The sequence below is a fragment of the Nicotiana tomentosiformis genome, chromosome 10, assembly GCF_000390325.3.
Source record: "Nicotiana tomentosiformis chromosome 10, ASM39032v3, whole genome shotgun sequence".
Classification (NCBI taxonomy): Eukaryota; Viridiplantae; Streptophyta; class Magnoliopsida; order Solanales; family Solanaceae; genus Nicotiana; species Nicotiana tomentosiformis.
The window spans coordinates 6,479,119-6,505,776 of NC_090821.1; the positions used below are offsets into that span (position 1 = coordinate 6,479,119).

The following is a 26,658-nucleotide window of genomic DNA, read 5'->3' on the forward strand; positions in this document are numbered from 1 at the left end:
AACCCGATATCAATATGCCATTAAGCCACTTTTGTGGTTCGGTTTTCGGTTTTGGTTCGGTTTTGAACACCCCTAGGATATACCATGGCATTAGTTATCCCACCTTCTATATGGAATAACTAATTTCACTATTTTAGTGTAAGAGTTATTTTGGAACTAGTTAATACCCCAAACCAAACATGGGATAAAGTTAATCTCAAACTTTATTCCGGGATTATTATTCTTATCCCATGTACCAAACGACCATTATAGCTTATATGGATTAAGTGCTTCTATTATTTATATTCTTATCTAAATTTGTATTAGTTTCAATGCATAGGCTTTTGAGACAAGTATCTTTCATGTAAAGCTGTCAAAACGGTCCAGCCTAGCCCAGCCCACTCCAAGCCTCATGGACTTTTAAATTTGATGGTCTAGGACGAGCCGACCTGCCAAATGAATGTGCCTTAAAATGGCCAGCCCAACCCAGTCTTAAGAGGGTTGCGGGTTAGGGCGGGCCGACTCTTTAATTCTTTTTTTAGAAAAAAGAATTTCTTTAAATCCTTAAATATTTTTTCGTGACATAGTCGATTAATTATGTAAACAACTTCTATTTGCTTAGCGCGTACAAAAAACTTGATATTTGACGAGGAATCTCGTAATTGAAATGCAAATTCTCTATATCTCTAGCTCTTCTTTTTTTAAGAATATTTTCTTTGTACTTTTCTTTCATTTTCCTCAGATTCACGGATTGCTTCAATAAGTTTATATGCTAAGATTTTTTAATTTAGGATTAACATCATTTGCTGATTTCATCATTACACTCCATAAATTTTTTAAAATTTCTGAAATTTGCTAGTGGTCATTTTTTTTTGTATTTAAAATTGATCCTTTTCTATATTGAAGAGCAGTTTAAATATTAACAATATATTAAAGTAATCCAAACTAATCATTGGCCATAGGAAAAGAAAAACTAATTTTGTCATATTACATGCATGTCAAAAATCTAAATTCTAGTTGATATGGAAGGGTAAATGAGCAATCTAGGGGTGGTGAATGAGGATTATAGTTAATATTTTTTTAAGTTTTTACTTTTTAAAATATTTAATAATTAATTAATTTGAAGTTAATTAATTTTTGGCCCACGAGCCGGTTCAGGCCCTGCCTCGGTCAAACCTCAAGGGCCAACAAGCTGACTTGGGCCGGGCTTATAAGCCTCAATTTTAAATAGGTTCAAAAACTCCTAACTCAACCCTACCCAAATAGCGAGCTGGGTTGGGCTGGCCTCACGGGCCAAGCCGATTTTGACGGTTTTACTTCGATGTTAAGTATGCCCAATCTCCTACTAAAATACCATAATTAGTTCTTAACAAATGAGGCTTTTTTTGAATTTAAATAAGTAGATATCACATCCAATTCAAAAGAATAATGATTTGGAAATTGAAAAACTAATGTCAGAAAATGAAAGGCGTGAGTATTCCTCGTAAGTCGCGTTCACTGCCGTTAAAGCAAACGGCAATTTATTAGTACAAGCAATATTTTAAAAAGATTAAAAAGTGTAAAAAAGAATGATTTGATTCCCTTGACAAAATCAACGCAGAACTAAAACGACACCGTTTTAACAGCCCCTTTCCATTCCTCCTCTTTTTCCAATGGCAAATTTGCACGCAGGAAAAAAGGAAAACAAAAGAAGCTGCAAATCTGAATTAAAATCTAAGCAATAAAAACCAAAAACATTACATTGTTCTTCACGAGAAACAAAAAAGCTCATAGCTTTGGCTAATTTTCTGGTTCTACATATATATATTTCTATTATTTTATACATACATATTAACATATGTAATGCATGTGTTTGGAAACTATAGAGATGAATAAAGCTGAAAGGAATATGGGAAAGAATATTTGAAACTGAGCTAACCCCAAATGCTCTTTCCTTTTTGAGCACAAATATGGCCGACGATTTCTGTATTTTCACCAAGGTTTGTTTTTTATTTTCTTGATTATTCGATTTTGGTTGTAAAGTTTCATCTTTTGGCCTTTTTGGATTTTGATTTGGGTTTCTTCTTTATCTTAGAGATTTGTTGATTGTTTACTTAAAGTTTTGGTCTTTTTGTTGTTTTTAATATTTAAGAGGAGGAAACTTAGCTTTTCTCTTTATTGTTTTTTATATCTTTTGGCTTAAAATTTGTTTTTACCTCAGCTTTGTACAATGAGAATCTGAGATTCTTCTGCATCACACTAATTTGTTTTCTAGTTGCTTAAAGTTTAGGCCTTTTAGTTATTGTTAGCATTTAGTGGGAGTTAGCTCAAGCTTCTCTTTTTATTCCTTTCTTTAGTTATCATTGTAAATTGTAAAATATGTAGAATAGTAATGTTAAATTGGATTATCATCTACCTTTGTTATTAAAAGAATGTAGAATAGATATGGATTATCTAGGTTATGAAATGCCTTGATATACTTTAGATTGTAGTGTTTACTTTGATTGAATGACCCCTTTTAAAATGCCCTTTGATCTAGATTTTCAAGAACAAAAAACTTGGAATGAGATGGGTCTAAGTGGGATATATACCAAGGGTTGACGTAGCTTAGTGCAACTACAGTCAAAACTCTTTATAACAACCTCGATTGTTCCGAAATTTTGTGGTTGTTGTAGCGAAGTAACATAACTTGAAAATCGTTTCCAAGGAAAACTTGGTCGATATAGTGAAGTGATGTTATAAAGTATGACTGTTATAAAGAAGTTTGACTGTAGTTTGGTATTGAAGAATACTTGATTGATAGCTTGTTTGAGCAACTTATTTTATATTTAGACTGATGATAAAAAGAGTTAAATCCTTAGCAGTTTATCTTCTGATTCCATTCAGGACTCCTTCATCATAAAGCCACCAAAGAAATCTCCACTGATGTTGAGACTGGTGGTCCTAATCTTCGCAATGGTATGTGGAGTTTATATATGTTCAATCGGCTTGAAACAAATTGGTGTGCGTTCCAGCGGACGGTTATTAAGTGTTCATGTGGTTGAAAAGCCATGTGAGGCAACTGACATTGAACCTACAGAAAAACCTTATGTGCACTTCCCCAAGCCAAAGACTTTTAGCCGGTGAGACATTTAATATTCCTTTTCTCTAATGTTTTGGGTTTCTCTTTGTGGATAAAATTACTGAGTTATTGTCTGCTATATATTCAGGGCCGAATGTGCTTGCAAACCTGTAAGGTATTTTGCAATTTTATCGACTCAGAGATCTGGTAGTGGATGGTTTGAGACATTGTTAAACAGTCATATGAATATAAGCTCTAATGGGGAGATTTTTTCTGTTAAAGTCCGGAAAAGTAACGTGTCAACTATTTTGGATACGCTGGACAAACTTTATAACCTAGACATTTTGACGAGTGCTTCCAAGAATGAATGTACAGCTGCAGTTGGACTCAAGTGGATGCTTAATCAGGTAAGCTCTTTCGTGATGTAAATTCTATGATATATGCTGATTACTTTGTATTCCTTTTTCTTTTCATTCTTTCCTATGCTTTTTGGATGTGTATAGAGCCCAACTAATTCGGGATTGAGGCATAGCTGTTCTTGTGTATATTTGACATCTTGACATAATCTTAGGATTAGTAGAAGTATTTAGTTATTGGAAGTTGCTTATCTCTTGACTGCTGAGCTTGATATGGTATAAAGTTGATGAATAACGCCCAGCGGCCAGCACTATCATACATACTTAGTGCATGGATATTGGGAGATTAATGAAAGTTTTGATTACTGATCAGAAAAGATATTGTATAGCGTGTATGGGAAGCTAATGCTTGAACAATGAGTAAGATGGCTCTAAAAAGAATCATTAGCATTGTGTTATCTCGATTTTTTTTTTATGACATATGGTTACTATGAAATAGTTACAAGTACCAGATATTAATGCTTGGCTGCTTAGTTTCTCCACCCGCACCCTGCCCCTCGACCTTTTTGTGTGAAAGGTAATGGTCTTTAAAACTATTAATATTTTGTTACAGGGTGTGGATTCACCAGTCCTTTACAATTGCAGAAAATTCGAAATTAGATTGGAAATGCCTTATGTTTTTTTTGGGGGGGGTGGGGGGGGGGGTGGGGAATTTGCGTTCTTTTTCATTTTTTTCTCTATTTTGCCCGTCTCTTGTCAACTGCTTTCTGTCTTCATGTTTATGGAGAACACAATTGATTGCATTTCCATTTGAATGTCATTACAGGGTCTGATGCAGCATCATGAGCAAATTGTTGAATATTTTGAAACTCGAGGAGTTTCTGCCATTTTTCTCTTCAGAAGAAATCTTTTGCGCAGAATGGTTTCAATGCTGGCAAATTCTTACGATCAAAACGCTAAGCTGTTAAATGGAACCCACAAGTCTCATGTGCATTCTCCCAAGGAGGTCAGTCTTCGCAACTCTATTTCTCTCTTGTCTACACCAATACTTTTATGTCAGTATGGTGTCTTAAGAAATACAATTTTATTATTCAGGCTGAGATACTTGCAAGTTACAAACCCACGATAAACACAACTTTGCTGATCCCCAACCTGAAGCAAGTAGACGACATGGCTACAAAAGCCGTGGAATACTTCAATAGCACTCGACATATTATCTTGTACTACGAAGACATAATAAAAAATCAAACAGTAAGAGCTCACATATTCTACCATAACCCCGAAATTGCAGTCCCATAGGAAGAAAGTTCATCTTGTTCGCGATGCTTACTTTTCTAGTTTACCGTTTTCCTTACAGATACTGAACGATGTTCAAGATTTCCTGAAAGTTCCTAGAAGGGACCTTCACAGTCGTCAGGTGAAGATACACAAGGGTCCCTTGTCTTCACAAGTTGAAAACTGGGTTGACGTTGAAAAGACACTCAGGGGAACGCCTTACGAAAGCTTCCTACATGCAGATTACAAAATATAGAATTGCAGTCGTGTACAGATGTAGCTTGTGTTGTTTAAACTCAATTCTTTCATTATTTACTGTTAGCAGAAGCTCTACTACACGTGATCTTAGCCAAAAGGCCGAGAAAGGTATACTTGTTAGCAGAAGCTAACAGGGGAGCTTCTTGTTAGATTTTGGTAGCAGCAGATTGTCTTCTAGTTCTGCCGTACCAGGTAATGGGTGTTGTCTTTGTTAAGTAGAAATTTCTTTGTTTTTTTAATTTATTTACTAGTTAAGAACTTGTAAGCGATGCGATTAAAGAATTTTGTAATTTTTGTTATCAATCTTTTATTTGCTTTCTCCTTCCAGAAAGGCAGGAGTAATGAAGTGTTGCCTTGCAATTTTCCTGTGTAGATATATTGCACAAAGCATCCCGCATGCAAGCATTAGTGGCTGCTATCACAGTTTGACCCCGTGACCTATAGGTTATACGGATTTTTCAAGCCGTGGCTGCTGTCTACATCACATCCCTAGAGGTGTGGCCCTTCTCTTGACCCAATGTGAATGCGGGATGTTTTGTGCACCGGGTTGCCGCTTTTACTAGTTACTACCAAAGGGGAAGTACTTGTGCACTTGGCGTTCGCCTAATAAGTAATTTAACCTAAAGAGTTACAAATTCAAAGTGAGACTATAACATCAATGTTAAGTGAAAAATAATTTGGTGCAAACACTGGAAATGCGAGTGTCTTTTAAAAAGGGGTTGTAATAATTGACTCGGAAAAGAAATGATCATGGTGAACGCGCCATTCATTGGTTTGATGCTAATATTAGATTAGGGTAAAGCTTCTAAGGGAGTTGGTGAATAAAAGAATCTAAGCGTTGGATTCCATTCATTTCATTCATATGATTCATATTGAACATTCAATGCATTAATATGATGCTAGTATCTAAGCGTTAGGATTCCACCAACCTTATCGCCTGTGCATCTACCAAACTCTTGTTTGTGACATAAAAGGGATGGAGAAGATAAATAAAAAGAGTGGGAAAGGTTTTAATTTTTCAAATCTTCTTCAAGGAATGTTGATAATTCATTCCATTAAATTAGGAGCGTCAAACGGGCGGGTTGGACTGATTTTGGGTGATCAAAATGGGCTGATTCAATAAATTGACCCGCCCAAAAATAACTGGGCTTGTGTCAAGTTGGGCTAAAATTTGGGAGAAATTCAAAAATAGTCAGATTTACAAGTGGTAATTGAAAAATAGCCACAGTTTCAAAAGTTATCGAAATTTAGCCACTTTTCATGTAAAGATAAATCTGAACGAAAACACTGTTCAAAATCCGGAAAATATTCCAGCATAATATACTGGAGTTCTAGTATAATATACCGATCCAGCATAATATGCTGGAAGTTCATACACAAATGCTCCAACCTACAGTATATTATGCTGGAACTTTTCGCGTGTTGGAGTTCCAGCATAATATGCTGGAAATTCATACACATGTGCACCAATCTCCAGTATATTATGCTGGACCGGTCCGTGTTGCATCAAATATTGATTATTTTTCAATGACTTTGCAAACGCTAGATATTTTTGAATTACCAATTCGAAAACTGACTAGCCCGTGCTATTTTTACCTAAAATTTGGTTCATAGCCCAACACGCCCATCTCTTACCAAGCTTTAATTAATGTGAATTATTTTCTTATGAATTATTTAATTATCAAATACAATTTTTTTTCTTTTGTTAGGTACAACGTATCAAAAAAGAATTATTTTAAAGATATTTTAGCAAAGTTAATCATGATCATGATTCAATTTGGGCTAAAAATTAGCCCAACTTTATATGAGTTGAAATGGGCGAGATAAAGATGGGTTGAGTTCAATAAATATGCGGGTCAACGACCAACCCAACCTTAGACGGGTTTGACGGGTCAAATAGGTACCCAAACATTAAATCATATTAGAACCAATTCCTAATACTTTCGGGTCCTTACCCTACAGAATTATAAGAACTAATCATATTTCGTTGGCATAATATTTATTAGTATAGTTTATAATGCTAGTTAAGCACTTTATCCCTTTGACCACCTAGAAAGGACCTTTCAGCTATTAAAATAAAAGTCATCCCAAAATTAAAAGCACAAGTTGTCGACTAAAAGTTAACACTGATCCGTAGGATTCAAAGGAAAACTGTCGTAGAGCAACGATTTAACTACTACATATAGGGGCTATTTATAGCACTGATTATGTTGCAAGTAAATCCATAATCTTTTTATCAAATTAATTTATTTATGTATATTTTTTTTTAAATTGATCTGATATTATTAGCGGACTCCTATTCTGCAATAAGGTTGAATAGTCTAGTTGGTTAAATACTGAGTTATTACCCATGTAAACCTAAGAAATATTAGTTTCAACTAATGACAAGTATTAGCTCCTTTTTACCTCAATCTACGGCCATAAAGATTAGGCAACAAGTTGAAAACAAAAAGCAGGCGACTTTTTCATACGTCAAAATGGACTGATGAGCAGCCTGTGCTAGGCACTAGTCATGCTGGCCATGTTACCAAGAAAGATTGAAGAAATTGTGCAGGAACTCTCCTTTGACCAGCCGACTTGACCCGCGATCTCCACAACAATAACAACAACAACTAATTCAATATAATTTCACATAATGAAGTTTGGGGTAGAGTGTACGCAAACCTTATTCCTACCTTATGAAGGTAGTAAAACTGTTTTCGATAGAGTGTCAACTCAAATAATTAACTTTACAAATAAAAAAAAAAATTAAGATAGATTGACAATCAAAGTATTCACTAGCACAGTTAAACCATTAAAAGTGACAGTGAAATATATAAGTGTTCCTCGATCTTTAATAAGAAATTTCAGGTTTGAGCTTCATTTTTGATAGATGCGAAGCCGAATTAGTGACCAAATATACATGTTCGGGTGAGATTCCAAAAGCAACTAACACGATTAATTCAATTTTTCTGAAGTAAATTATTAGAGTAAGATTCAAGAGATCGTAATTTATGTGAGCTATTACTACTTTGATAACTTGAACCGACCCTCGAATCCCACGTTTGAATTCAAAGGTAAGTTTTAGAGACAAAGAAGGGACCCATATATCCACCACCCACCTATCAGCAGGTCCAACTACGATATCGTCATCAAACTCCAAATCAACGGCTACCGTAAAACCTTTTGAAAATCAATCGACGGTCTAAATTTGCACATCGTTACGTACGAAAACTGACCCTAGATTCCCTGTAGAATCTTTCTCCATTTAGCTCGTAAGCCGACTCTCTCCATTTTCTCTCTCTTCCCCTTCCTCATTTGCTCTCTCTAAAAAACCATAGCCATACTAGAGGAAGGGGTAAATTTTGAAATATGAATGGAGATATGAACCAACAACAACAACAACAGTTGCAGCAACAATGGCTGGCGATGCAGCAGTATCAGCAGCAATGGATGGCGATGCAGCAGCAGCAGCAACAGATGATGTACGGTCAACAATACATGCCGTACTACCATCAGAAGCAGCAGCAGCAGATTCAGATTCAGCAGAACGGCTCAAGCGAAGATAATAAGACGATCTGGATTGGTGATCTCCAGCACTGGATGGATGAAACTTATCTTCATTCTTGCTTCTCTCAATCTGGCGAGGTTTGCCTTATCTCTCTCTCACACACATTTTCTTATTTAGATTTTCTTAAGACTAATAGTATCCTTTTTGTGGAATGAAATTAATCTGAGTAGAGCGTGGATATTGGATTCATAAAGTGGATCCCGATTAGTTTGAGATTGAGACGTAGTTTCTAACATAGTTCTCAGGAATGTAATGGACCCGAATAGAGCATAATGAATTGAGGATTCATAAAGTCTATGCCGTTAGTTTGAGATTGAGGTGTAGTTACTTTCATATTTCAGGTGGACTGGAATAGGATGGAATGAACAAAGGATTCATAAAGTTGATCCTTACTAGATTGAGAATTGAGATGTAGTATCTTACGTATGAAGTGGACTTGCATAAAGTAGAATGAATAAGGATTCATAAGTCATTACTGACTAGCTCTGGATTTCCCCTTCCTCTTTAAGTAAAATAGTGAATCCTCTCTTTCGTAAGATACATAAAAGCAAAGAAGAAAAAAAAAAAATTCAGTAGAAATTACCCCCTTAAATAAAACTTTTTAACGAGTTATCATGACAATACAAGCATGGATTATGGTGTTAATAAGCATGCATCTGCGTCATGTTCTTGGTTGACCAACAACAACAACAACAACCTATCAGTGTGATCCCACAAGTAGGGTATGGGGAGGGTAGTGTGTATGCAGACCTTACCCTACCTAGTGAATTTCCAATATGCTCTTGGTTGACCACATATCATAAAACATGCAGGTTATTTCTGTGAAGGTCATTCGAAATAAGCAGACTGGTCAGTCTGAGCGTTATGGATTTGTTGAGTTCAATACCCATGAAGCAGCAGAAAAAGTCCTACAGAGCTACAATGGCACTATGATGCCAAATGCAGAGCAGCCCTTCCGCCTAAACTGGTCAGCCTTTAACGCTGGTGAAAAGTGTGCAGATGCTGGTGCTGGTGCTGGTTCTGGTTCTGATTTATCGATTTTTGTAGGAGATTTGGCTCCTGATGTTACTGACGCAATGTTGCGTGACACATTCGCCAGTAGATATACATCTGTTAAAGGTGCAAAAGTAGTAATAGATTCAAACACAGGTCGTTCAAAAGGCTATGGCTTTGTTAGGTTTGGTGATGAAAATGAGAGGTCTCAGGCCATGACTGAAATGAATGGTATATATTGCTCTAGCAGGCCTATGCGTATTGGTGTTGCTACTCCGAAGAAACCATCAGCACTGCAACAATATTCATCACAAGGTATGAGATATTGTATCCTGTTTTGCTGCAAGTCATTTACTACACCGAGTATAGTGTATACTGAATCTGATTACCATATCTTTCTGTAGTTTATACTTTATAGTCCCTCATTGAGCTGCTTTCAACAGGGTCATTCTTAATTATGTTTTTTACTATTTCGACATTTCCATGTCCTAGTGTTCTTCAGTTATAGTTCATATAGCTCAGTTTTACTTGTTTAATTTTTTCCATTCACTCTGAAAATTTTCAACTTGAGTATTGATCAACGTAGCAGGAAATAACTAGGCCAGATATTTCATACAAATGTGCCTGCAATTTATGTTTGCTGTCAAATATTTGGATGTTATTCTTGTATTTTCTTCCCGAGGTGTTGAACTAGTGAAGCTCTTTTTCCAGCTGTGATATTAGCGGGTGGACATGCATCAAATGGTGCTGCAACCCAAACTTCCCACTCTGATAGTGATTTGTCAAATACAACAGTGGGTGCTTCTCCCTTTTGTCAAGATTGGTCCTAGCTAGTTACTCAATTAGCTCTCTAACTTTTGATCTACTGTAGGTTTTTGTTGGAGGACTTGACTCTGATGTTACCGACGATGAACTCAGGCAGTCATTTAACCAGTTTGGCAATGTGGTCTCTGTGAAAATACCAGCCGGAAAAGGATGTGGCTTTGTACAGTTTTCGGACAGGTAATGAGCGATATTGCTAAACATGATGTTAGATAGTTCATGTTTAACTGAGGAAATTAGTATAATGGGGATAGATTGGTGAAGTTTAAGAGTTTTTTTGTTTTTTGGTACCTACTAAATTATCAATGAGTTAAAATGGTTGGAGCTTTTAGGTCAGTTATTAGTTTAGCATATTTGTTATTTGGTTTGGTTTTGTTTTGTTTGTGATACTAGAGAATCTGCAACCAGAATTACCAGGAGGAATGTACTGATCATAACAACTGATTTGGAAGAAAATGCTTTTCCTGTTAACTAGCAATTGAATACCTGAGAAAGAAGAAAAGGTCCATGGACTCACTCATCTGCCAGGTTATAGGTTCACAGTTTGATGAAGATCTTCTTTGGTTGAATGAAAAGGAAAACATAGTTTTTGGATCCATAAGAACTCTTTCTTAGGGCAGAGTTTAAAACCTTGCACCATAGTAGAATATATAGAACTCTTTTGGGGATTTCTCGGTTATTAAAAAGATTTCTTTTTTGGTTATGAAATGGTCCTATAGTAGAATATATCACTATAGTAGAATATATCATTCATAACCTACTTGAAATCACTAGAATAGGTAATCATATTATCAAACCTAACCAACAGTAGTAAAACTAAAATGAACTTGCTGCTTGAATTCACTGATAAACTGAAGCGGTTACACATGTATATATAGTGCATTTTTGGTTATTACTATTGTTTCAATGGATGTTTACTTGAAGCTTTCAAATGCTAAACGTTGCGTAACTTACTTGCCTCTTATGTTCCTTAGGAGCGCAGCAGAGGATGCAATACAAAAATTAAATGGAGCAGTTATCGGGAAGCAGACGGTTCGTCTTTCCTGGGGTCGAAATCCAGCAAACAAGCAGGTATTTACCAAAATGGTAAATGTGATTTCTGAAAAGCTTTTACTTCAGATATTAAGTAATCTTGTGCCAACATCTGCTTCGTGGAGTCTCCATAATTGCTGTAAAGTTTTCATAAGTTCTGTATTTTGAGCAAAATGAGAAGAAGGGCAACATTGCTTCCCAGAAAATCCTACTAGTGTTCTGCTTTTGTATGTTGATGAAAGCCCCCTTGCATCGTGCATCTCTAATAAGCCACTTGCCAAGAAAGCAAAATGCTGAAAAGTTGACATATCTATGCTTTTTGTTAATGTGTGTTTCCCATAATATTTATTTACATACTCAGTTCGCAGAAATATGTAATCCAATTGATAACTGTTGCAGCAACTACAAATATTATTAGGCTGATGTTTCAATAGCCTTGGAACATTAAGCAATTCACATTATATATTATATTCTTAATAGTGTACCTAAACGAATTAAAAATTTATTTTCTGTGATACCTTTCATTATTGATTACATTAGATGCTTTCTTCTACAATCTTTCTCACTGGTTCTGGAGGATGTTCTGTAAAATAACATACTCCCTCCGTTTCAATTTATGTGAACCTATTTTCTTTTTAGTCCGTGCCAAAAAGAATGACCCTTTTCCCTATTTGGAAACTATTTACCTTTATGCAAATGATTTATAGCCACACAAAATATATGTGCCTCATTTTACACCACAAGTTTAAAAGTCTTCTCTCTTTTCTTAAACTCCATGCCCAGTCAAATGGGTTCACATAAATTGAAACGGAGGGAGTACTTATTTATATTACTATAAGGGGTCGTGTGGTTGCATTATCAAGATGTGATAAAACCCAGTATTGTGAAGAGCGTGAAGCGAGGAAAAGCGACAAGCCCCTTTTCGCTTAAAGCGAGAAGTGAGAAGCGAAGCGCTCGCTTTTTTGAAGTGAAGCGGAATTTTAAAAAAATAAAATTTAAAATAAATACTGCATAGACAATGAAGAAGAAGAAGAAGAGGAAGAGGAGAATGACAATAAAACAAATACTGCATAGACAACTAAGAATAAATGATATGAAAAATTTGGCAGTAAGTATGCCAAAAAATGGCAGTATAACTGAAACGAAAAATGGGCAGCATTACGCTGCAATTTATCACTGAAACAGTGAAAGAAAATGAAGAAGTGGAGAATGAGAAAAAGAACTGAAGAGGAAAAAAAAATTCGCCAGCATTTCGCTGCTATTTGGACATTGAAAGAAAAGAAAAAGAGGAGGAGGAGGAGGAGGAGGAAGAAATCATATACCTGGGACCAAACTTGATGATCTTGAAGTTAAAAAAAGAGAGCCTTTTTAATTAATTAACGTTGACATCCCAGTTATAAAGAGAAGCGCTCGCTTTTGTCGCTTTGTTCGCTTCCTCTCTTTTGTCGCTTTGTTCAGGGGAAGCGATCGCTTTTGTGTACCTGATACGATACGCTTCAGATCAGAGAAGCGCCGGATGCCTCGCTTCGCATCGCTTCTCGCTTTAAGCGAGGAAGCGGTCGCTTTTAACAACACTGATAAAACCTGTATAAAACTCCACATTAGTAATACGATGTCAAGTTACCTTTTGACACTTGCATAAGATTCATTATATAATACTATATATTGTTTGGTTGGCTTTTTTGTTGTCGGCTCAACTAACACCTACATAAGTTATGCAGAAATCTATGTATTATTTTTGGCGGGATGGAAGGGGGAATAAGAACAACAACAACAACAACAACCCAGTATAATCCCACTAGTGGGGTCTGTGGAGGGTAGTGTGTACGCAGACCTTACCCCTACCCTGGGGTAGAGAGACTGTTTCCGATAGACCCTCGGCATCCTTCCCTCCAGGAACTCCCCACATAAGAATACAGGAATTAGTAATACATGGAAGTGACCAAAATAACCCTAATGTATTAATTGTTTTTCCAAAATAAAACAAAACACATTTGTAATCTCTCCAATACAACTCATGCGTTACTAATTTCTGCATTATTATCTCAGCATACAAATCCCTACATTACTAATCCCAATATTTTAATTCATGCACTATTAATCTCTGCATAACTTGTCTCAAAACCAAGTTGGCCCCTTACTATTTCTTGGTTTTTCCAACTATTATGTAATTGGAATTTTTAGAGCTTAAAAGTGACAATTTATGCATCTTAGCTCTTTATTAATAGTTGGCCTGTATTTTTGGATTTTAGATTACATGAAGGTTCTCCATACAACATCTGTATATTCAACTTATATTTACTCTGTTTTGTTCAGTTGAGGACCGATTCTGGTAGTCAGTGGAATGGGGGTTATTATGGAAGGCAAAATTATGGGGGGTACGGATATGGTGCATCGCAAAGTCAAGATTCTAGCATGTATGCTGCTGGAGCAGTTTATGGGGCATCTTCTAATGGCTATGGCAATCACCAGCAGCAGCCAGTTAGCTAGCTGAACTATAGTCTGAGTGTGCTATTTAGTTAGAGTTTGGCCAACTTTTTATATTTTTAATTTTTTGGTGTGTTATTTAAATTGGTTTACAGGTTATAGTGTTTGATGAGGATTTGTAGCTGTATTGCCTTTATGTTTGATGAGTAGCGAACTTATTCGTCTCATGTTTCTCTTACCTTCTCTCTTATTTGTCTCTGTTCAGCATTTTATCTTTGATTAACTTCATACAATTAACAGGGTAGGATCAAGCTATGAGTAATGGCAAAAACAACTTTTTACACACAGGTGGCTTTTGTTTCGAAACAAGTGGCCAAATTCGTTTTCAAGTGTTAAGCTTTGTTATTAATGTCTTAGCCATAGATAATCGAGGAACTGAAGCTGCAATTCCCTTTTTTCCTTCTCTTTTTTGGAAGAGGGATTAAGGCCAATATATGAATACATATTCGATAGTCCTGACGGTAGTTTGAGCTTAGTATAATGATATTTATCATTCCGTACATGGTAAATGGTAAGATAAAATCTTTTTCATATGGACTTTGGTTGGTTATAGTTGTCTGTAGTTGGAGTCTTGGAGAGAACAAACTTTAGCGGCAATACACTAATTAGGAAGTAAAAGTTAAGAGAGTAAATAGAGGTCCAACTAAAACTAGAATATTTCTGTTATACCCAAAAGGAAAATTAAGCAAACAGTATTACCAAACTATCCAGACGGTTGATTCCATTTGCCAAACTTATATAATTCTAGACATTTATCTAAAGTATTGTTCTTATGAATTTGTTAATTCTTATATTTTATACTTGGTTTCTTCGACTATAAATATTTTTATGAGATTTTCAGTGTACGTATTTTCAGAATCTACGTAGATTTAGTTGTATTTGACAAAAACAAGCAAATCGAGGAGAATAAGAAAATACTAACCAAAATAGTAAGTAGTTACTTTTGTATGACTAGTCTGAGTATCTCTTTTGTAAATTATAACCGGAGGCGGAACCTGAATTTCAATCTTATGAGTTCTGGATTTTGGGACCACGACTTCAAGTATTAATGACTGGGTTGTAGATTTAATATTTATACACATTTCATAAATTTAAATCATCAAATACATTGTTTGAGCAAAAGCTACTGGGTTCAGTCAAACCCGTAGGCCGGCTTGTGCCTCCGCCCCTGATTATAACTGGTTGCTAATCATAACAGGATAATGAAATTGTTAGGGATCGTTTGGTTGAGAAACTTGATTAATTATCCGGGATTAGTTATTCCATCCTCCCATAGGGATAAATAACACTACAATTCCGGGATAACTAATCTCCGGATTAGTTATACCACGATTTTATCCCAACCAAACGTGGGATAAACTCATCTCAAATTTAATTCCGGAACTAATAATCCCTTATCCCTCGTACCAAATGAGCCCTTAGAGTACTATCCAAATAGTGTTTGGTCAAAGAGCTTTGAGATCTCAACCTTTCGCTCGACAATTTCATATTTAAGTACGTTACATCCTGGTTAGTAAGAAAAGGCTAGAGTTTAAACAGAATTCATATTACAACACAGCACAGTTGATAGTCTTTATTCTCTACCACCATCTATCTATATGGAGATTGTGAGGGGGGGAGGAGGGCGTACTATAAGTCCTTTATTTGAGTTGCATAACCCAAGATTTGATGGAAATGGTAATTGCTGACTACAAAGACTTAAAAGTTACTATCTATAAATGAGGCTAAGATATCCCTACCATGTAACCAACCTTGCCAAACAAGATCTTCCACGTAAAAGTGAGCTTTTCTCCAAAGTCCAAACCCAGCGTCACAGAACAGCCAATGCTCTCTTTTCAGTTGCAATTCTAATTTCTATTATTTCTAAGTCCTTTAAATGATTGATTAGCATGCAGCTTTCAGTTAGAAAACTGCAGGCAACTAGTTGTACTTAATCAAAGTTGTCGATGTGTACGGGAGTTATGTCATCAGCCACTGCAAAATGTCCAACTGTTCGAGCAAAGAACACCATTTGTTGCTCAAGAGTGAATTTTATGCTCTCCGCCTGTGAAAAATCTTGTCAGTTAGGAACTCTCAGAATTCCATGCTTCAATTTGAGCATGAAAACTCAGACACTTATTTGATTGCTTTAGGCACGGACAAGCCACATTAAAAAGCATGCTTTATCAGTATGAAGAAATGGTAGAAGTAAACAGTCAATATACACCCTAGACGTAATCTGTATACACGTGATACTTAGTTCTCACCTTCCGAAATCCATGAGATTCTCCTTCATATTCCACGTGAGCTACAGGTAACCCCTTTTTCTTCAAGGCCTGGTAGATTTTTCGAGCCTGCTCTGGCTGGACAACCTGTAAGCAAATATTTCTGTTTTCCTTACAAGGAACTTAAATGATTGTGTAGTTGCTTGATTCAAGATACTAGCTTTTCGTTGCAAAACGAAAAGTGAAGTTTGGGGCTCTGTTGAGATCGAAAATTATAAATGGGGTTCAATTTTCTTTCTTGAAAGGAGTCAGTTTCCCACCAAGCCTTGACTTACCCAACAACGGCAGTTTCCTACTGTTAATAATGCAGAGCAAAATGGAAAGAAAAGCACAAGTAGCAGTAGCATACCGTGTCTTCTAATCCTTGGAACAATATTATGGGGCAAGAGAAATGATCAACAAAGTTGATAGGGGACCGCTCATATAAAGCAGTTTCGTTACCTGTGTCAGGAAAAAGAATATTAAATTTTGCTTAAAAAAAGATGTAACTATTCAGTAAGTTGTGAATCAGTGTTACCAGCAAGATTAAGGATATAGCGGGATTCAAATTTATGCATCTTATCACTCAATGACTTCAAATCAGCAATCTGTTAAAACAGCAGAAAACGTGTTACCTCATGACTTGATTCCATCAAAACTTGTTTTCCCAAACCACTTACCCTTCCCCCAGTCCAATAGAGACGTAGATAGGAGGTACAAGTTTGTGACATAGAGAGCTGATACGTGGACCATAATGTAAGCGGTGCATTCCATATATTCTTTTCCTTATATTCAAAACGAGATGCAGACATAAAAAATAAAATAAAAGCAATTAAATTGAGCATATGATTAACCATCACTTAAACGTCTTATTATGCCATCTCATTATCCTTTTTCCCGGTTGTACCCTCCGCATTATGGTCACGTGATGGCTCAGGGTGAGAACAAGGTACATATTTGCAGCAACAAGCATTTTACTTCGGCTGAGCCTACCACTGAATATACCATAATAAAAACCATGCTCTCCTTGATATCAAATTGATGTTACATATTGACTTACTCCAAATAACGAAGCTCCAGCTCTAAATGTATCTCTGAAAGCAAGAGAAGCTAATGTTGTGTAACCACCAGCAGAACAACCAGTTATGCAAAGGCGCTTTCCATCAACCTTCCCCTCATCCACCTTAATACACAAAGTATCCTTGTTAAACCTCTAGCGTAAAGAAAAGAGAAAATAACAAATAAGGTACGGGACACAGTTAATTCAACTTACCAAATATTTAGCACAAGAACAACAATCATTGACGTCAACAATTCCCCACTCCCCCAGAAGGCGTTCTCGGTACGCCCTGCCATAACCTTGAATTGGAATTTGTGAAGACTTAATTATGTGATGTATAGAGAGGGACAGGAAAACTCTAAAAACTTAATGGAGTGAAATGTATCAGAACTGAACAGACTGAAGTATAGGATAAATTACAAAAAGTTTATAGTAAATCAGATACAGTTGAATTCTGTTAGATTTAAAGCACAGATGACAGCAAAACACGATGAAGACAATGTCTACCTTTTAAACACAACAAGAAGCAGGGAGAATATGAAGAACTGAACTAAGAAAATGACTTAGAGAAACTAATATATAAAGAGTTCAGTTAATTCTGTAGAAAGACAGGTTCTTAAAACATATCCTAAAAAGAAAACTGAAATAGATCATGACCCTACTTTTAAGTCATGGAAACTGACCATGATAACTAACTCCTAATAAAACTGAAAATACAAACTGCAGGAAAATAATATAAATATTGCAGTCCTAAAGCAACTAATTAACACTCCTCCAGTCCTCCTTGCATTAGGAGCTGCAAATTCCAAGTCGTTGCCTCAGGACCTCGAACTTGCTGACAGGAAGAGATTTCGAAAACACATCTGCTAGCTGATCTTCAGATTTGCAGTAAACAAGAATCACTTCTCCATTTTTCTGCACATCCCTCAAGAAAAAAAAGCTTAATGTTGAAGTGTTTAGTCTTCCCATGGAACACTGGATTATGTGAAATAGCTATTGCAACTTGATTATCAACATGAATCTCTGTATTATCTCTTTGATCCATATGCAAATCACACAGTATTTTTCTCAGCCATAAGGCTTGATTTACTGCCGTTGTTGCTACAACGAATTCAGCCTCCGCAGTGGATTGTGCCACAGTTTCTTGCTTCTTGGAACACCAAGAAAAAATCCCTGATCTTAGGCTGAAGCAATATCCAGATGTACTCTTCGTATCGTCAAAGGATCCAGCCCAATCACTGTCTGAGAATCCATACAACTTGAGATTCTGACACTTCTTGAATTTGACACCATAGTCGACAGTACCTTTAATGTATCTTCTAATTCTTTTTGCTGCTCTCAAATGCATTTCAGTAGCACAATGCATAAATCTAGACAAAAGACTTATAGCAAATAGAATATCCGGCCTTGTAGCAGTGAGATACATCAAGCACCCAATCAAGCTTCTGAAATTTCCTTCATCAACTTTATCAGTTCCATCCTCTTTGCTTAACTTTTCCTTTGGATTCATAGGTGTACTTGTTGCCTTGCAGTTCTCCATGCCGGATTTTTAAAGTATCTCCCTTGCATACTTCTTCTGGCAAATAAAAATTTCATCAGAACCTTGCTTGATTTCCATTCCCAGAAAGTATGTCATTAGCCCAAGGTCTGTCATTTCAAAAACTTGCATCATTTCCTCCTTAAATTCTTCAACCAGGCACGCATTGTTCCCTGTCACCAAGAGATCATCAACATAAAGAGAAACTATAAGAAGATCAGTTCCCTTATGTTTGACATAAAGGGTAACTTCAGACATACTTCTTACAAATCCCAAGCTCAACAAGTGTTCATCTATCCTGCTATACCAAGCCCTTGGAGCCTGTTTTAAGCCATAAAGAGCCTTTTTAAGAAGACAAACTTTTTCTTCTTGTCCTTGCTCAATGAAACCCTCTGGCTGCTCTATATAGATTTCTTCCTGCAACATACCATTTAAAAAGGCGGATTTGACATCTAGTTGGAACACCTTCCAGCTTTTTTGTGCTGCTATTGCTAGCAACAGTCTAATAGTATCCAACCTGGCTACTGGAGCAAAAGTGTCTGAGTAATCAACACCAAAAATCTGAGCATATCCCTTGACAACAAGCCTAGCCTTGTATTTGTTGATAGAACCATCAGAATTAAGCTTGGTTCTAAACACCCATTTTACTCCAATGACCTTCCTATCCTTTGGCCTGTCAACTAACTCCCAGGTTTTGTTCTTCTTGATCATTAACATCTCCTGTTCCATAGCATTTCTCCAATTTTTATCTTGAAGTGGTTCCTCATGCCCAGCAGGTTCACAAATTGCCACATTACTTTGTTGGTAGATATCAGAAAGTAATCTTGTACCTCTGATTGGAGGATGATCCACTAACTCATTTTCCCATTGATCAGATGCTTGCTTCTCTGAAGCTTTGACTGGAATTTGATTATTCTCCCAATCCCACGTTTCTTCCTCATTAAAGTGCACATCTCTGCTGACGATCATCTTTCCTGTTTGTGGATCATAAACTTTGTAGGCTTTGGAGAATGAGCTATAACCCACAAAGATTCCAGGAATTGCTTTTTTATCGAGTTTGTCTCTTTTAACTTGTGGCACATGAAAGAAACAAACACAACCAAATACTTTAATGAAGCTTAGTGAAGGTTTGAATCCATACCAAGCCTCGAATGGAGTTTTATTCTGCAATGCTTTAGTGGGAAGTCGGTTTTAGAGAAATACCGCCGTATTAGCTGCCTCAGCCCAAAAGCTTTTCGGCAGCTCTTTTTCATGCAACATGCACCGTGTCATCTCCATTATATACCTATTCCTCCTTTCACTACCTCCATTTTGCTGCGGAGAGTATGGAGCAGTGAGCTGATGAACAATACCAGCTTCCTCACAACATTTGTTGAATTCTTCAGAATTATACTTTTTTCCATTGTCAGACCGTAGGGATTGGATTCTGCAACCACTTTGATTTTCTACCATCTTCTTAAACTTCCAGAAAATTCCATCCACCTCTGATTTGTATTTCATAAAGAGAATCCAGCAGAATCTTGTATAATCGTCAATGAAAATAACATAGTAGAGGCTACCTTTTAAGGAGGGTGTTCTTTGAGGTCCTGCAACATCTGTGTGAATCAGTTGCAGCCTTTGAGAAGCCCGCCATGATGCTTCAGGGAATTGCTTCCTGTTTTGCTTACCAAATTGACAAGCTTGACAACTTGATAAATGATCAACTAGAGTTGGTAGCCCTCTTGTCATATCATCCATCTTCAACAACAACGATGCTTGTAGATGACAATAGCCAAGTCTTTTGATCCAAATTTCAGTTACACTTGCTCCGGTGGAATAAGCCAATTGATCCTTCTCAGTTGGATTGAAAGGAAAACTCCTTCCTCTCATCTTCACCCTGAAAATTTCATGTCCAGCCGCGTCACTGATTTGACAGTGCTGATCTTCGAAGTAAATTCTGAATCCTTTTTCAAGTAGTTGTCCTACACTTAGCAAGTTTTGATCAAGGCCAGGTACATAAAGAACTTCTGAAATGCTCTTTGTGCCCGTGTTTGTCTTGATAGCTATGGTTCCTTTTCCTTTGGCAGGAAGATGGTCACCATTTCCTATCCTAACTTTGGAAATTTCAGAGGGCTTCAACTCCTTGAATATGCTCCTGTCATGAGTCATGTGGTTAGTGCAACCACTATCAATTAACCAAGAATCCGTTGAGCTCTTACTTGAGAAGCATGTTGCAACAAAAAGTTGATCCTCTTCTTCTTGATCAACAACTTGAGCATCTGCTTCCTGTTGCGGGGCCTTATTTTTGCAAATCACGGCTTCATGTCCGAGCTGATTGCATTTCTTGCACTTAGCATCAGGTCTCCTCCAGCATTTGAATGGTGGATGACCTTTTCTTTCACACTGGTGGCAAGGGGGGTAGTTTTTCTTCATACTTCCTCCCTTTACTTTTACTGTTGGTTGATGTTTCTCCTTCATTCGACGCTTGATTCTTCTTCTTCTTCTTCTTCTTTATTTTGTTTTTACAATCAACCTGGTGCTTAGCAGCAAGAGCCCCTTCTGTTGTAACATCCTGTCTCATGAGCCTTCTTTGCTCTTGAGCTTTCAAGGAATTTAGCAGCCCTGCCAAACTAATTTTTGACAAATCCTTAGTATTTTCTAAGGTCGTAATTGTTGCTTCATACCTTTCAGGCACTGTTACGAGAATCTTCTCAACAATTCTTGAATCTGCGAGTGTAGAGCCTAGTAGCCTCACCTTATTTGCAATATTCAGAAGTCTATCTGAGTACTCCTTAACTGATTCAGATTCCTTCATCTTTTGCAATTCAAACTCCCTAATTAAGTTAAAATTTGCATACCTTTTATTCTCTCATCTCCAGCATACTTTTCCTTGAGATAATTCCATACTTCTTTAGCAGTTTTCAGAGACATTATCCGCGTAAAAACTGTTGGCGATACAGCAGCAAATAAACATGCTTTGGCCTTCGATTTCTTTGTCTTCTTTTCCTTGTGTGCTTTGATCCGAGCCATGGTGGGATTATTTGGTAGGACTGGAATTTCATAATCCTCTTCCACAGCTACCCAGAGATCCAAAGCATCCAAATATGTCTCCATTCGTACTGCCCATATCTAATAGTTATCTCTATCAAAGACCGGCGGAGCGATTGGTGAAAAACTCGCTTTAGCATCCATAACTTCTCCAACTCGATCACAGATCCCTTAAGATGAAAGCTCTGATACCAATTGTTAGACTTAAAGCACAAATGACAGCAAAACACGATGAAGACTGTTGGTTTTTTAAAAGATGGAGCAGCAAAAAGATTTAAAGTATTGATTGAAAAAGTCTCTCAATAATTTTATTAAGCATAACGAGGCTTTAGATAGCCAATTTAAAAACAGAATCTGCAGAAAATAGAATAAATATTCAAATTCAAAAACCTAAACTCTCTCAACTAACTTATCCTATTAAATTTAAATTTAAACAAAGACTCCTCCTTCGACTAAACTACTTATTATTCTGGTAACTCAAATATCAGCAGTAACAAATGCAAAAATCCAACAAATACAATGTCTACTTTTAAACACAACAAGAAGCAAGGAGAATATGAAGAACTGAAACTAAGAAGATGACTTAGAGAAACTAATATATAAAGAGTTCAATTAATTCTGTAGAAAGACATGTTCTTAAAACATATCCTAAAAAGAAAACTGAAATAGATCATGACCCTACTTTTAAGTCATGGGACTGACCATGATAACTAACTCCTAATAAAACTGAAAATACAAATTAATTGCAGTCCTAAAGCAACTAATTAACAAATTCGAAAACCAATAATTGAAAAAAAAAATCTGAATCTAAGAAATCTGGAAGTTAGAAGGAAAATAAATTGCTCAAACTCGATAACATACCCGAACTTCCTCCATAGTTAACATCCACAAATGCCCATCCCCGACTAGTCCAATATTGGATGCTAAGATTTAAGGTTCCATGTGCCTCATCGGTTGGCCCTCCTGTAACATACATGAGCAACAGTTCAAAATCAGTTAAGTTTGCGCATACTCAGAATGAAAAAGAAGATTAGTGAAGCATGGTGAGAACAAAGCAATTAATAGTATATTTAGTGTCAGAACAGGAAAATAGAAGTCTAACAGGATAATGTCATACCATGAGAATTTAGAGTCTAATATTGGATTTCAACCTTTGCAGGTTGTTTTATTATGTTAGAAGTTGCAGCAAAAGTGAACCTTGAAACAGGGTTAAGTTTTACTGTTGCTGTTTTTCTTTTTTCTTTTTTCTTTATTTAAAAATAAACCATGGCTTAACTGACGAGAATAGAGTTTTTCTAATTATTTCCTCTCTTGGATACCCCCATATTTTACCTGTTTTACTTCCAGATAGTTGTGCAGCTATATATATGTATACTTACACAGACACATGCACACACAGTTATCTGGATAGCCCTGTATTTAACATAAACGTGCATGCTCGTGCTCAATGTTTGGTAGACTTGTGGAAAGGTCAGTGATTGGAATTTGTTCTTGTCATTACTGACAGAAAGCAGATAAGAAGACGACAAATGCTTTGCCTATACAATAACTATTGAGAGCTCCATTCACTACTCTCATATTTTGACGATGTGAAACTGGCCAACAGCACTGCCATGTAACAAGCTTTTTCTTCAGCAACTTAATAGTTAAAATATACAATGCTTAGTTTCTTAATTTTTCAATGCTTTAATCAATGTCATAGAAAACCAAATTAGTACTCAGTGCATAATGAAAATACAACTTTAAGAAAATACAAATTATTTACCATGGCTTTCCAGCAACAGTGGAGGCTTTTCGTCTTCACCGCCCTTATAATCTGGATTACAGGGAGGATAGAAATATGCATAGGCATTCTGACCAGCCACAACTGTTGGAAATTCAATAAGCTCGGGCAAGCTAAAATATGATATGTACTTGCCACTGTCTGAAGAAGACGACCACATGATACTGAAATCAACAACCTTCGACATATGATCATCTAGTATGACCTGTTGCAAAGCATGGAATTCATGAAGTCAAACTGTGGAAAATAATTATTTGAAAAAGCCACCACTACAGAAAAGAACAAGACATAACCTTTGCTAAAGAAGTAGGAAGAACCGAAGATGCGCCCTCAATGTACAGGATCTGGCCACTTGCAAGCTAAACAACATTTTAAGCAGACTGTTACACTTTCTGAATGTTGCACCAATACACAATTTCAACGATATAAGCTGCAACTTACAATATTTGCAATGTAAGTGAATGGAATATCAACTGAACAGAAAGAGTTCTTAGCTTGATTTATAACACCAAGATATGACTTTCCATGTTGTCTGCAAGCCATAATGGATAAACCAATTTTATTAGAAGTGTCAACAGAACACTCCAAGAGAGGCTGGGAAAATAATGAAAAAACTGGGATACTATTGAAATGGAGAGAGAGAGACCTGTAGCTGCAGGCAATAACGGTTGATTCGTCTTTTCCCTCAATGATGTCATAACATCGGTTTCCAAAAACCCAAAAAGGCCTTGCGAACTCAGCATACAAAGAATAAATCGCAAGGACCTTATTTTTATCTTCAATCTGATGTAGAAGCAATAAACAAAGATGAACTATCACCAATACTACAAAGTACAGATTTTGCAAAACTCTTAAGGTTTAATGTATTTACCCATTTGTATATGTTCCAAAACCCTGTATTCCTATCTGTTATGAAAAACAATTCCCCTGCAATAATCCGAGGAGGTTGCTTCAATATTCAACATCATAAGACTAGCAGTTATTCTGCTTTTAGAATGGGAGTAAAAGCAGAATACTGCTTAAAACTTATCCTGCCTTTGGACGACCACAGAGGCTCAGTTGGCGATTCCACGAGAGAAGGACAGGCACCAGCAACTACTACTCGCTTGTCGATGTCTCTGTATTTGGTTAATTCAACCAATTGTTAAACATTTACAGCAAAATTGGATCAATGTGCATGAAACAAAAGGGAAACCTTCATCTTTTTCAGTAATTTGAAGCGTCTTGCAGTGTGGACAACATCTAATAAAGAGAGAATGTAAGAAGGCTCACCCATTCTCAGATATATAACCGACCCCAAGCTCTGCTTTATCCCAATGCATGTTTGGGTGGCTCCATTCGATCCAGGCCAAACGTTCCCCTTTTGGATCCACCCGCGGGAATGCATAGAAGTCATTCCCACTAATCAACACTTTTGGTTCTGAAATTCATGAATAAAAGCAGACGCAGCAAATCAAGTATTCTCCATTTCAACATAAGATATCAATGTATTCTAAATACTTCTAAGCCTTTGCCATTTACATACCTTCGGTGGTGTTACCACTAAGGGAAACACTCACAATCTCTGTAGTTGGCTGTGCATCAACCCCACGATGATCTAATCATAGACAGGAAAGAACAAGAATATACAGTTACAACAAACAAGACTATAGAGAAAAAATTCCTAATATAAAAACTATAACAACAAAACATATACTGATTAAAATTAAAGATATATGTACCTTCTCTTACAGCAATGTAACGACTTAAACGTCCATCAAAGACCCCATCAGCATACCTCACAACAGGTCCCCCATAATCTGGAGTTATCGGCACTGGACTCGAATCTATGATTAACAAATTATCAATTCAATCTGTCTCATGGCTACTACTTTTGTGAAAAATAAATAAACTTGCTACTTTTTATGTCCTATCTGTATGACACTATTACTATATGGAGAATTAAACTGGTTTCTTTTTATATTATACAAATTTTTAATATTTTCTAAGTAATTTAATCATAAAAGATTAGTGATTTATAGCACTCGCCATCACAAATCATTGGCCTTATTTGATTCAACACAAGGTTTAAGAAAAAGAAAGATTTTTCACACCATCAGCTAAGTATGCATAAAAAGTACCATTTCACCAAAAATGTTGTTTTGTTCTACAACAAGATGTGTTGATGAATGAAAATGTAAAAATAACTAGTTTCCAAATACATATCAAGTTGACACATCTTTTTTGGAAAATGAAAAAATCTCAAACAAATTAGGAAATCTGACAAGAGGGGGTTAGTCTGATGGTAAGCAACCTCCACTTCCAACCAAGAGGTTGAGTTCGAGTCACCCAAGAGCAAGGTGGGAGTTCTCGGAGGGAAGGGTGCCGAGGGTCTATTGGAAACAACATCTCTAACTCATGGGTAAGTTCTGCGTACACACTATCCTACCAAACCTCACTAGTGGGATTATACTGGGCTGTTGTTGTTGTTGGTTTATTTTCTTATACTAATATATAAACTTTATTTCCAAATGATTGCAAACTTTATTTCCGAAAATTAGATGTTTCTCATACTATTAGCAATTAATAGCAAGAAGATTATTTTGCAGACCTGGAGAAGAGAGGAGCTGTTTGTATAATCTCTGATCATCAAAATTGGAGAAAACAAGTAAATCTCCAGAAACTCCAAAAGAGCCACCACCATATTCTTGAACAGTGGTCCGAACATTGAAGTCTTTTGGTGTAATATCTTCACCTTCTTCTTTAACAAGCACTGCTCGTCCTGACTCAGCTGGGCGAGTTTCTAGCCACATTAAGTGGCCATTTGTGTCTACAGAGAAACCTTCTAGACGCTTCTCTGAACCCGAGACTATATCTGCTGTGATTGGTGACTTCCATGATCCATACGCTGCACTCATTTTCAGTACTCTTGAGTTAACTGTATCTGATTTTTGCTTGTGTATTCAGAATCTTGAATGTGAATAATAAATCTAAGGTTGATATAGTGAAGTAGGTCAATCTAAGGTTGCTTGGGATCAAGTAGAAGAGTTTGAGAATCTGGCCAATAGCTCACAAGTACTGTAGTAGTTAGAGCACAACAAATCTCAAGGTCAACGTGGCTTTGATATACAAGAGTTAGGCCCACAACCTTTTCAAATATCTTTTTAATAATTGAGAAATCAACAATACCAACATACCCACTATTATCCCACACCGTACTGTCTGGAAAGGTTAGTG

The 26,658-nt window shown here is 36.5% G+C and overlaps 3 protein-coding genes and 1 long non-coding RNA gene across 4 annotated transcripts; 3 read left to right on the top strand and 1 right to left on the bottom strand.

Annotated features, from left to right (window-relative positions):
* Positions 1–1,608: 1,608 nt before the first annotated feature.
* On the top strand, positions 1,609–5,254 carry LOC104118803 (uncharacterized). The gene is made up of 6 exons (XM_009630164.4): positions 1,609–1,958; positions 2,845–3,080; positions 3,168–3,426; positions 4,202–4,381; positions 4,471–4,626; positions 4,733–5,254. The coding sequence occupies exons 1-6, from the start codon at positions 1,929–1,931 to the stop codon at positions 4,904–4,906; spliced, it is 1,035 nt and encodes a 344-aa protein (XP_009628459.1). The 5' UTR covers positions 1,609–1,928; the 3' UTR covers positions 4,907–5,254.
* A 2,874-nt stretch (positions 5,255–8,128) lies between these two features.
* LOC104118802 (polyadenylate-binding protein RBP47-like) lies at positions 8,129–13,970 on the top strand. The gene is made up of 6 exons (XM_009630163.4): positions 8,129–8,535; positions 9,271–9,766; positions 10,163–10,245; positions 10,323–10,453; positions 11,248–11,344; positions 13,622–13,970. Exons 1-6 carry the CDS (start codon positions 8,260–8,262, stop codon positions 13,793–13,795), a joined length of 1,257 nt encoding a protein of 418 aa, XP_009628458.1. The 5' UTR covers positions 8,129–8,259; the 3' UTR covers positions 13,796–13,970.
* Positions 13,971–15,246: 1,276 nt separating this feature from the next.
* Positions 15,247–26,486, bottom strand: LOC104118801 (uncharacterized). Its single transcript, XM_009630162.4, has 17 exons — positions 26,033–26,486; positions 25,164–25,268; positions 24,968–25,039; positions 24,715–24,862; positions 24,478–24,560; positions 24,314–24,369; positions 24,089–24,225; positions 23,884–23,974; positions 23,736–23,801; positions 23,425–23,647; positions 22,521–22,622; positions 17,309–17,394; positions 17,096–17,218; positions 16,574–16,643; positions 16,406–16,497; positions 16,039–16,143; positions 15,247–15,836 (listed from the first exon to the last, which is right to left on the bottom strand). The coding sequence occupies exons 1-17, from the start codon at positions 26,337–26,339 to the stop codon at positions 15,723–15,725; spliced, it is 1,980 nt and encodes a 659-aa protein (XP_009628457.1). The 5' UTR covers positions 26,340–26,486; the 3' UTR covers positions 15,247–15,722.
* On the top strand, positions 23,840–24,131 carry LOC138899646 (uncharacterized). The gene is made up of 2 exons (XR_011411392.1): positions 23,840–23,972; positions 24,087–24,131. It is a non-coding gene; the product is annotated as an uncharacterized lncRNA (long non-coding RNA).
* Positions 26,487–26,658: the final 172 nt, after the last annotated feature.